At 39.9% G+C, this 11,931-nt stretch overlaps 1 protein-coding gene across 1 annotated transcript in view; it reads right to left on the bottom strand.

Moving 5' to 3' along the window:
• LOC101859695 (integumentary mucin C.1) overlaps positions 1-11,931 on the bottom strand; it is a gene marked incomplete at its 3' end in the record, with an annotated part of 15,382 nt that overhangs the window by 2,949 nt on the left and 502 nt on the right. Inside the window, 5 exon segments of the mRNA XM_013080637.1 lie at positions 49-294; positions 750-908; positions 1,864-2,319; positions 4,760-5,023; positions 10,291-10,415. Coding sequence (XP_012936091.1) covers positions 49-294; positions 750-908; positions 1,864-2,319; positions 4,760-5,023; positions 10,291-10,393 — 1,228 coding nt within the window.

The following is an 11,931-nucleotide window of genomic DNA, read 5'->3' as shown; positions in this document are numbered from 1 at the left end:
TCTCTCTTCCCACCTCCCTCCCCCTCCCAACTTCAGTCTCTCCCTCACCATCATTAAGCACACATCCCAGAGTCCTCGCGATGAAATAGTCAGGTGTATTGGTCGGGTCACAGCACGCCGGCACAGTTTGGTAGAATGTGGGGACAGGCGTTGTGGTGGGCTCAGGTGTGGTGGTCGCAGGTGTAGTTGTAGTTGTGGGTGTCGTGCTACCCGGAGTCGTAGGGGCACCTGTTGTGGCGGGCAGGCCGCACGTTGACTGTACAAAGCTACGGCACACGCAGCGCTTGGTGAAAGCTGTAAAAACAGTTTGAATGACTGAAACGTGATATTTGATGTCATTTTTTAGTGGCCTTGTTGTTGTTGTTGTTGTTGTTGTTGTTGTTGTTGTTGTTGTTGTTGTTGTTGTTGTCGCTTGGTTTTGGTTTGGTGTATAATTTCTTTGTATGCTTTCGTCTCCACTTGTAGGTTTGGTCCCTTTTTTCAGTTTTAAAAGCTTATTATGAAAAGGCTACCAAAGGGATGGAGAGCCTTCGAAATCTGCTAATTAGGAGATTACTATATTTTCATAAATTGAAGACTATCAAACCGGAAAAGTTATGAAAGAGACAAGCTGATCTCTGAGTTCAACGCCTGTGTTAGAAAGGAAGAAACATGAAAAGACCCCAAGCATCTAACACCTTTTTAAAAAACGCTGGGGCTCCAAACCTGAGATATTTTAACTCAACCAAGCAGCAAACGATCAAACAAACCTTGAATGATACACTGGCCTTGGAGTTTGGCGATAAGCTGGTCCAGAGTAGGGGGCGTTGGGTCACAACAGCTTGAGAGCGAGCTTACGTAGCCGTCTGGTATCGGAGGCTGAAGACACTCGCTTGCTTCAGGGACGTTCTGGCACACACAGTCTCCACCTGAACGCGCATTCGCAGACGAGACAGAGTTGAGAAAAAAGAACAGCACTGACTTCTCTGTAAAAATAGATTGCAATACATGTACCCGCCTTCTTCTTCTCTCCGCGTCCGTTTCTTGCCCTTTCGAAGGCCTCGATTTAGTGCGCAACTTCCGTGGTCAGCGTGATTTATTTATTTATCTTTTTTGGTGTTTTATTGGGGGCGAGGATAGTCACAGGATATGAATACTTATTTTACCTAGTTCTGTATACAGTTGAAACTTCTCATTTTAATTATGTCTTCACTTATCTTAAAAGCACAAAGCTTAGACTCTGAAACACCAGCCTAGAGACTCACAAAAACCATAATACCGTACTCTGAAAGGGGGGGGGGGGGGGGGGGGGGGAAATCAAGGGTTTGGTCATATCTGAAAAAGGTAAATAATTATATCCCCAACTTTTGACGAAACAATTTAATTGTTCTCACAAATATTTTGAATGAGTAATGCTGAGTATACTGTTTTCCTAACGTTGTCATGCACAGAGATTTGATTTACAATAGAGCAGCCTAAACTGCTTTGATGTGACATTTACCTCCTCAATAAGGATTCTTAGAAATGGAATTGTATCTGATAACAGGAAAAGCATCCATTTCAAAGCAAGAGATGTTAACTCGGGTTTTGCTGTTTAGTTTAGTTAACCAAGAGGCCTGCTCTTGTATGAATGAAAAAAAAAGACTTTTTCTTCTATTTATTGAAGTTGTATATTATGTATTCCAAGTTTAACTTCACCAATAAACTACGTTATTAGATGATGTTATTGAACAAAATATATCATGTGAGAGAAAGAAAGTGGGGGTGAGAGGGGGAAGGATAGGAGATAGAACGAGACAGAGAGAGGGAGAGGGGGAAGAAAGAAAGGTAAAGGGATGCTGAACGTGTACAAACCCCCTGAGGAATACCAGCGTGGCCACTTACCTTCCAAAGAACAGTAGGCCATGCCCGTTGCGTAATCTCTGAAATTTTGGGATGGATCACAGCACGATGTCTTTCCGATAAATGTGGAACCTTTGCGACTTGAAGCTGTTGTTGTAGCTGCTGGTGGTGCTGCTGTTGGTGCTGCTGTTGTAGGTGCTGCTGTTGTAGGTGCTGCTGTTGTGGGTGCTGCTGTTGTAGGTGCTGCTGTTGTAGGTGCTGCTGTTGTAGGTGCTGTTGTTGTGGGTGCTGCTGTTGTAGGTGCTGCTGTTGGTGCTGTTGTAGGTGGCGCTGTTGTAGGTGGCACTGTTGGTGCTGCTGTTGTAGGTGCTGCCGTTGTAGGTGCTGCCGTTGGTGCTGCTGTTGTAGGTGCTGCTGTTGGTGGTGCTGTTGTAGGTGCTGCGGCGGAGCATTCAGGAAGGCTCGCCTGAGCTGATGCAGGACATTTGCACTCACCGGCTAAAAAAGAAAGAGACGTTGACAAAAGGGTTAGGTTATCTGGGGGTTTATAGTGTCTACTAATTATTGAATGAATAAAGCAATTGTTTTCTTCGTCTTTGCTTTCTGACCACACAAACAACGGAGCAATTGCCTTATTCTTGACACTTGCAGCACTGCTTTGTCAGCCTTCTGGTTAGGCTTTAGTACTCGAAACCATGAAATTGTTTGTTCGAATCCCTGTTCGGGACAGACATTGTATATTAATTAGGAACAACCCTTTGTACAAATGTTTTCATTTCAGACTACTCAGTGACTGTCCTGTCCACAATTATATGTTAGGTGTTTATTCATAAATAAAATGAGAGATTGCACCGTTGGCTCGAGGAAATCAATGCTGATTTGCTATACTGTCATCTGGGTAATTATATTATGGCACAGAGTTGAGCGTAGTTCGGAGAGGCTTTGCTCTGTATGGGTGTTACTTGTTACGATCTTTCTATATTACAATAAACTGAATTGAAGATATTACATACTAAACTATCTGAATCAATCAGCTGAATATTACACGCATAGACCTATCTATGTATTGTTTAACGTCGTATACACACATTGAGCTCTGCTCAAAAAGCCAGGTGAAATCTATCATTAGTATAAAAAATAAAAAAAAATTTAAAAAATATAAAAAAAGAGTTGTGTTAGCAGTCCGCTGAAAGCGTTGTTCACTAGACGATATACACTATTTGTTAGCGAAGTGCCAATGGCAAAGACAGAATGTTGGCTTCTATGACGTCAAACCAAACATGGGGGAATGGTCAAAGGAAGGAATACGTGAGGTTATACCATGTGGCATCTGTAATCTAGTGGTTAAGCTAATGGATTTATATTCATGAGGTTGCAGTTTTGAGGTTCAAGGCTCAGCTTGGACCTTCGTTGGATTTCCCTCACTGCACCCAGACATGAATGAGTACCCGGCCATAGAGAGTATGTGGTGTTTTAGCGCCTGTAAAATGGCAGCTTACGCTGGATGATTCCTCTGGGGAGTCGAACTATCAAGTGGGCGGATGATTATAAAGATATGAAAACAAAGCGCATAGAGCATGCTGTTGAAATGGGAATTTGCGCTATACAAATGGTATTCATTATTGTTATTATTATTATTATTATTATTATTATTATTATTATTATTATTATTATTATTAATATCATCAGCAGCAGCAGCAGCAGCAGAATAACACCGTCATCTTTATCATTTACGAACAAAAGAAGAGAATCTTGAATAAATTGTCTCCGAATTAAGTGGCTATGAGGGGAGAAAATGTACGAGTTCTATTACTGGCTCAGTTTTTAAGTAATACGGGACATATTATAAATCTGGAAGACGATTCTTCTACATGGCTTTGTAGTGTAGTCGTTAGGCGCTTCTCGTCGAGCCCTGAACTCCCGGTGAGTTTGATTACCTTGTGATGAGTATTTTTATCGAGTATCTCGGTCTCTTTCTGCTGGGAAGTTGTATCGCCTGAATAGCCACTCATGGACATGATCGAAACCTAAGTTGAGTGTGTAAATGGGAGAGTAAAGACTCCCACATTATAAAAGTGTTCATTTTACAGCCCCCCCCTCCCCCCCCCTCAACTTCATGACCAGAAGAGCTCATTCAAAATGTTGACGCACTTATTTAGAAAGTTAAATAGTATGGAAGTTGCTACTTGACCTTCCTTTAATTTTTAGTCTTTCATAAAATTGCAAACAAGGAGCTGGGTTTCATTTCTAAAAGTGCAAAAGCGTCCGACCAAAGAGAATATAATAAATAAAAGTATGTTCTAAACTAATATCTAATGTCCAAGTGTCTGTAATATATAATATTACATGTGTATTATACTCAAAGTCTCTCAAACATAAGTGATATGTAAGGGGGTTCGAGGCCTGATATGATGTCCTTGAGAAAACCACATTATACCAACTTTCCTTATTTTACCGAGGTAAGATTGACCTTCCGGCTACAGACCGTGAAAGATCTTGTCAGTTTGTTAATGCTTTATTTTAGAGCGTGTAATTTGCATGCAGCTTGCTCTAAATGCTTCCCAGGAAAACAAGAATGTTTCCGAGTGTTTTAGAATCTGCTATGGTAAATATAATTGTAAAGTGCATAGAAAAAGCTGTAGACTGTGGATATGCACGATATAAAAGCAATTATTATTATTATTATTATTATTATTATTATTATTATTATTATTATTATTATTATTATTAATATTATTATTATTATTATTGTTAGTAATAGTAGTAGTAGTTGTAGTAGTTGTTGTTGTTGTTGTGGTTGTTGAAAAGTAAGGAGGAGGAAGAGGAGGAGGAGGAAGAGGAGGAGGAGGTGGAACAGGAACGGGAGCAGGTGGATAATGAGGGAAGGAGGGGGGAGCATGTGGGTTTTGAAGAAAACGGTGACGACGACTTCACTTACCAACAATAACGCAACCAAGAGTTGTGGCTATAATGTTACTCCCATCGCAACACGACGCCTGAGCTGAGAAGGAGGCTTGCCTCTTGTGGATGCTGTGAGAGTAAAACGCCACAGGTTTTGCCCGAACGATCTGGTTCAAGTCCAGTCTAGACCTCAAAGTGTCGACGATTGCTCGTGTGGCTCTTTGAACTCCGGACTTAACGACGAACAATCGGCAGCTAAGGCTGCTTTTCAGTGATCCGCAAACGCATTCATCATTCGCTTCTGTATGATAGAGGGTAATAAAAGACAATTACCAGTTATTGTTTCCTCTTAATTATTATTATAATTAGCAATCGTAGAGGCAGCAACAGCAGCAGCAGCAGCAGCAGCAGCAGCAGTAGTAGTAGTAGTAGTAGTAGTAGTAGTAGTAGTAGTAGTAGTTCCCGCAGACGACTCAGACAATAACGTACTGCCCTATATGGGAATACAAATGTATTTTTAAAATTATAAAAACATAACTTCCAACAACCAGGCATAGGCTGATGAACGCGTTAACAATTGTGACGCGACATGTTGAAATGCGGGATTAGACGCTTGTCAATTTTTGGACATGAAAAGTTATTTGTATCATATTATTTAAAAGTGTTCACCGATTTCGCTTTAGATGAAGTCATGTACACCTGTCTTAGAAGTCCAGATAATTATTATTCTTGCGGTTGAAGGAGGTGGCGGATCACCTAGTGTCAGCGGTAAAATTAGCGAGAATATGACCGCCAATGTTTGATGAATTTTAAAATTTGAGCGTCCACAGAAACTGCAAATTTAACGTTTTTCAGTAAAACTTCCAGCAAAAATGTGATTTTTAAACGGAATAAAACGTGTACAACATTAAAAATCAGTAGAAATTAACAACTGGTGGAAAACTCAGTTTCTTTGGTTTCATTATTTTGACAAGTGCCTGGTGTCACAGCGATGACACATTTATTTTTTGTTCTACATAGTAAGAGTTTTACGGCACTTGCTGCACAAATAAGAGGAGCTTACCAAAAGTTGTTTTTTTTCTGACCAAGAAGGAACAAAGGTAGAAAGCTGAATTTTGGGGTGAAAGCCAACAATCATCTTTCTAGAATACATATGAATATTGGGGAACTTCAGAATTTTAGTTTTAACACCAGAGCCCTGTTAGTGAATGAGAGTATGTTGTTCTCCAGTTTCAACATAAAAATGGAGAAAATTGAGCTCAGGGCAGTGATGAAGTTTTTATTCTTGCAAGGCAAACAACTACAGGACAATTTTACGGAGATCCATGCTGTATATGGAACCGATTGCCCATCCTATCCGGTGATAAAAGTTAAGTATAAAAAAAAATCAAATGTGGATTCATGGGCATTGAAGATGACCACCATGATGGTCGCCCAGTGACAGCAACAACAGAGTAGAAAGTGTTAGAAGTCACAAAATTGTATTGTTCAAGAGGCGGGTGATAGACGAACGTTTGAGCAAAGAAACTAGTTTAGCATTGGATCAGTTGAACGAATCGTAAATCAACATTTGAATATGACCAAAGTTTCTACGAGATGGGTTCCTCGTTTGTCGACTCCTCCTCAAAAAGTGCAACCAGTGGATTGTTGTCAAGAATTGCTTGGTCTGTATGAAAAAGATTAAACTAAATTTTCTGAAAGACTTGTAACCATGGATGGGACATGAGTCCACCACTACGATCTTGAGCAGACATGGGTTCACCACTACGATCTTGAGCAGACATGGGTTCATCACTACGATCCTGAGCCAAAACCCGAATCAATGCAGAGGAAATAGCCCTCGTCTCCAACACCAAAGAAGGCAAAGGTGCAGCCATCAAGTGGAAAAGTAATGCTATCAGGTTTTCGGGGGGAACCAAGAAGGAGTGATTATGAAAGACTATCTTGAAAATAGACATACGATCACCGGAGACCATTATTTTAACCAGCTTTGAAAATTACGAGAGGCTATAAAAGAAAAACCCCGAGAAAAAATCCGTGCTGCTTCACGACAACGCGCCCGCACACTCTTCAAGAAAAGCTGTAGAAACTGCGCGAGAAAGTGGCTTTGGAATTTTGCCACACCCACCCTATTAACCAGATTTAGCCCCGTCCGACTTTTTTTATTCCCAAAACTGACAAATGATTCAACAGGAAGGCAGTTTGAACGTTATGATGGGCTCAAAGAAGCGGTAGAGGGCTGGTTTTCTGACAAAGAGAGTGTCTTCTATTCTCAAGGTCTTTTCAAGGGTTTACACCGATGATAACAGTTTGTATAACTGTGGGAGGCGATTACATAGAGCAAGATTAAAGTTAGTACCAAATTTCAGGTTTCTACCTTTATTCCTTCATGGTCAGGTTAAAATCTTTTGGTATGCCCCTCGTAGATCACATGAAAGCCGCAGATTAGAGGTGTTACCAGAAAGCAACATTCAAAGAAAAGAAGGAAAAGAGATAAGAACGATCGATTTTTAATGGGATCAAAGGAGACAATCCACACCAAACCATCCACCAACCACCCTCGTGAAACATTTGATATTGTATCATGTTATTGTAGCATTATAATCAGAATACAAACTTCCTGGAACCAAAAGTTCCAGCTTATCATGGCTTCTGGGTGGCCAGTCACAACTACTTTAATAGTTAACTGTCAGAATTGTCCAAGATGGCCAGATGATGTTGAGGAGAAGTGTGGTTGTCTTAGACAGGTGGATGTGTTGGACAGTGTCATTTTATATTTCAAAAACGCAGGGTGGGGGGAGTGAGGAAGTCGTTTTTGATGGTCTTAGACAGGTGGTCGTTAAAGCAGGTTCCACTGTACCTACTGAGGCACCAGCTGGCTATTTACAGTCGAACGTGTTCTATCGGTCGCCTATACAAGACAATCATACTTCCCTCTTTGCAGTTTCTTTTTAAATAGGCTATTGAGCTCGTAATTGTGTGATTGTTGGATGGGAAGTTCGGGCCTCAGCTTGATCCGACGTTGGGTCCTTGACAGAGGCATTTTACACGAATCTCCCATTTGGCTGTGTCCTTTCGGAGATAGACGATGGACTCGGAGGTCCTGTCCCTTAAAACACCTTATAGTGTTGATAAGGCCGTTAATCCTTTACCATTTCACCGGTTTAAAAAATAATAGTATGATGATGCTGTTCAAGACGTTCACCTGTCTAAGACAAGTACTTTTCTACTCTTACACAGTGTCATTATTATATGTAATAAAATACACAATGGGAAGTGGCCATTTGTACAGTGTGCTTGTCCTATACAGATGGTCGTTACAAGAGTTAAAAATAATAATATAAATAATGAAGATCATTTATATAGCGCCCACTCCCGTGTAAACACAGCTCTAGACGCTTTACATAAATGCATGTACGAACAATATTCATGCACGCGACACACACACACACACACACACACACACACACACACACACACACACACACACATACACAAAAACACACACTCTTACACACACAAACACACACACACATATATACACACACACACACACACAAACACACGCATACACACTCACGAACTGGCGCGGTTCGTCCATAGAGCACGGTCGTGCAGTGCCGCCCAAAATGTTTTAATGTTCTATGACGTAAAGCACACACAATAATAAAAATAAAAGACGCCAAAAACAAACACTAGCCAAATATTATATCAAAACAAGGCCGTCACTGGCGCCGTAACTGTCATTTCTATTCTATAGCGCCGTAAAACATCTACTATGTCATGCCTAAGTTCATGCGCGTATCTAAACAAAACAGGATAGTCAACAGTGGAAACATGACCTATAAATCACTCTTTGGGATAACCCAAGCGATGACGACACTTGTAGAGAGTTTGGCGGTACATTAATATTAATAAGACGACACATCTCAGATGTGCTCCTGCCGAATAGCGCCGAAACATATAGCCCACAGTAGGCAATCTAAAAATAAACGCCATAGACTGTGCACTATTCCATGCCAAAATTATGTGAGCCCCGGAGCAATCCAGCGGGGTGCTCAAGTGAATTGTGATTGGTTCATTGTTTTGTCGCTATTTTAAGTGACTCTGTGACCGTGAACCTGAGAGAGGTGAACGTGACATACTTTAGTCGCCGTCCTATCAGTTGTGCTTTTGAATGCTTTTGTAGTGGAGTGGTGAAAAGTATTACTTGAGTGTTCAGTTCTAATTAGTCTAATGCAGGATGAATGAAATTGACGTTTAGCTAACAAACAGATTTAGTTCTAGAAGTCAAAGCCACAAGTAAAAAGAATGAAAATAAAATCACAAGGTCTTCCTTCACCAACCCAAAGAGCCTAAAATTATACACCATCCCATTTACTCTGCGCTTGATTATCTTCAGTCTCAGATAGCTTAATTGTGCACACCCACTTTTTAGACCCATGAGCCGCCCCTGCTCTCGAACACATAACATGCACACATGTGCACACACATGTATGCCAAAGACACACACACATGTATGCCAAACACACACACACACACACATACACACACACACACACACTCACACACACACACACTCACACACAAACACACACACACACACACACACACACACACACACACACACACATCTACTTGCTTATCACACGCACACGCTTATACATCGTCACGAAATGAGCATAAAATAATATATACACTGCAATTCACAAAATACGTAAATGGATACATAGTCATTTACATAACATTGTATTGAACATGAATCTACTGACATAAAAAGGATGTCATTAAATGTGTCTTTAAAGATTTTTTAAAATTTAGACTCAAATGTTGTGTGTCTCAAGGGTTGGGGAAGAGAGTTCCAAACTGACGGAGCAAGGTGGGCGAACGATCTTTCAGCTAATGATTACCCCCTTTTCTAGGAACTCTTAAAAGATACTGATCGCCTGATTTTAGTGATCTAGATGGAACATAAATCTGGATGAGATCACTAAGATATGAGGGAGCTTTCTTATTGACACATTTATGACATAATATTGCAATTTTATATGACATTCTAGCTGACACATGAAGCCAATGCAACGTTCTTAACATGGGAGTAATGTGGTCCCTCTTCTTTTTCTTTAGTACAAGCCTAGCAGCATGATTTTGAAAACGTTGTAACTTGTGAAGAGAGGTATTTGGTAAGTTAGCTAGTAGAATGTATGTTAAGGTGCTGTTTTAGCCATGAACAATAAAACAACAGCAACAACAACGTCAACGATATCGACAGCAGCAACAAAACAATATCAACAACATCATCAACAACAGCAATATCAACAACTACGAAAACAACAGCAGCAGCAGCAACAATAACAACAACAATAACAACAACAGCAGCAGCAACAACATTGTTAATGTGCTGTTTTAATTTTTTTAAACAATGACAAAACAACAACAACAACAACCACAACAACAACAACAACAACAACAACAACAACAACAACAACAACAACAACAACCACAACAACAATAACATCATCATCAACAACAACAACAACAACAACAACAACAAAAACATTGGCATACCGTTTGTTTCACATTCATCTATTTGTGCACAACATCTGGGGTCGTGTGCGCTTGCTGCGCTCAGACACAAGAGGATCGGAAGGAGGAGTTGTCTCAAACGCATCTTGCGTTCGGTCTTGGAGGTCCTGGGGAGTTGTCAAAGAGATTTATGTGGCATTGTGGTGAAATCAGGAGATCGTCAAAATAATGAAATTGAAGAACCCGACATTATTTTCTCCCACGGCGAAAATTTGGTTCAATAATTTTATCTTTATTTTTTTCCTTAGGGGGGGGTTACATACCTTTTATCTCCATTAAAAAGCATATTCATTAGTAGATTTTACTGGATAATGTTGATCAAAAACACACAAAATGTAAATTTGCTTGTTATTAAGAATTCTAGAGGTTTAGAAGTCACAAGACTTTGGGGGACCATTTCTTGCTATTTCTACCCCTGACATCTTCAATTGCAACTTCCTCAACATTCATTTTTTAAAATGGGCATCTTTTAATTTTTTTAAAATCAAAGCAAGGCAACTATACAGGCTCTAAGATTATGTCATTAACTCAATATGCCCCAAATTTGACAAGCGCCTGACTCCAACGCGCCGTGACACATTTTGTTTTGCTTTTATCTCCCTGTTTTATAGAGATAAAAAGGGTCCCAAGGAATGATGTAAAGTAAAAAAAGTGAAGGCATGTAATAATATCTTGAGGCTAGTCCAGGATAGGAATAGATGGAATGTATTTGTTCATGGACTATACCCTGCCTCATGATGAGAAAGGCGTAGATTATGATAATGCTGTAGTAAATCATTTTTGAAGGAGCTCCCATCGAGCCATAAAGTTCGTTTATTGTCAAGAATGGACCTCAATCGATGTGTAAAAAAGAAATGGATATAAAAACACAAATCCAAAACGCCCACTCAATGTCCCACCTACTGTCCAGGAGAAAAGTGGTCGTTTCATACAGGTGATCCTCTCCTACAGTGTCATTATAATATCATTTTTAAAATGCAAAAGGGGAGGGGGGTTGGAAGTGGTCGCTTGTACTGGTGGCTATCTTGGAGAGGTGGCCGTCTGAGCAGGTTTGATGTTATGGTAAAGATCTGTTTGCGTCAGTTGGTTTTTAAATTTCCTTTTGGTTTGCCTACACGTGTATCTTTTTGTTTAAAGTAACAAAGTAAGGGTTCATCGACTATAGTGCAGATTCTGCAGGACTTCAAGAGCTGTGATGAGTAATTTATGAATCAGTTTCCTCTTTAATAAAATGTCATACACATTTTATTTACTATTGAAAAAACATCTGCTGGCAAAAGGGTTCCGTTTACGTAAGAAATGTATGAAAGGAAAGTAGGACAGTCGTGTTATAAATGACGTTTGAAAACAAAACGTAAAATAGAATCTTACACGGAGGCGAGCTGTGAAAAAAGACAAGGGAAATAACTTGATTTTATCACCACAAAAGATTGCAAAATGAGACTCAACGGTTGAAGAAGAAATGGACTCAAGACAGCATAACTGGTGATCGATGCACACTGGTTTGATACGCTCCGTTTTCATTAATCAAATAGATCTATTTATATATATATATATATTATCCTGTCTGTTCCAGACAAAAAAAAGAAATATTATTATTGTTAAGTCCGTATACACAACACC

The sequence above is a fragment of the Aplysia californica genome, unplaced genomic scaffold, assembly GCF_000002075.1.
Source record: "Aplysia californica isolate F4 #8 unplaced genomic scaffold, AplCal3.0 scaffold00093, whole genome shotgun sequence".
In the NCBI taxonomy this organism is placed as follows: domain Eukaryota; kingdom Metazoa; phylum Mollusca; class Gastropoda; order Aplysiida; family Aplysiidae; genus Aplysia; species Aplysia californica.
Note: the sequence above shows the minus strand (reverse complement) of the source record. Positions and strands in the feature narration are given on the sequence as shown.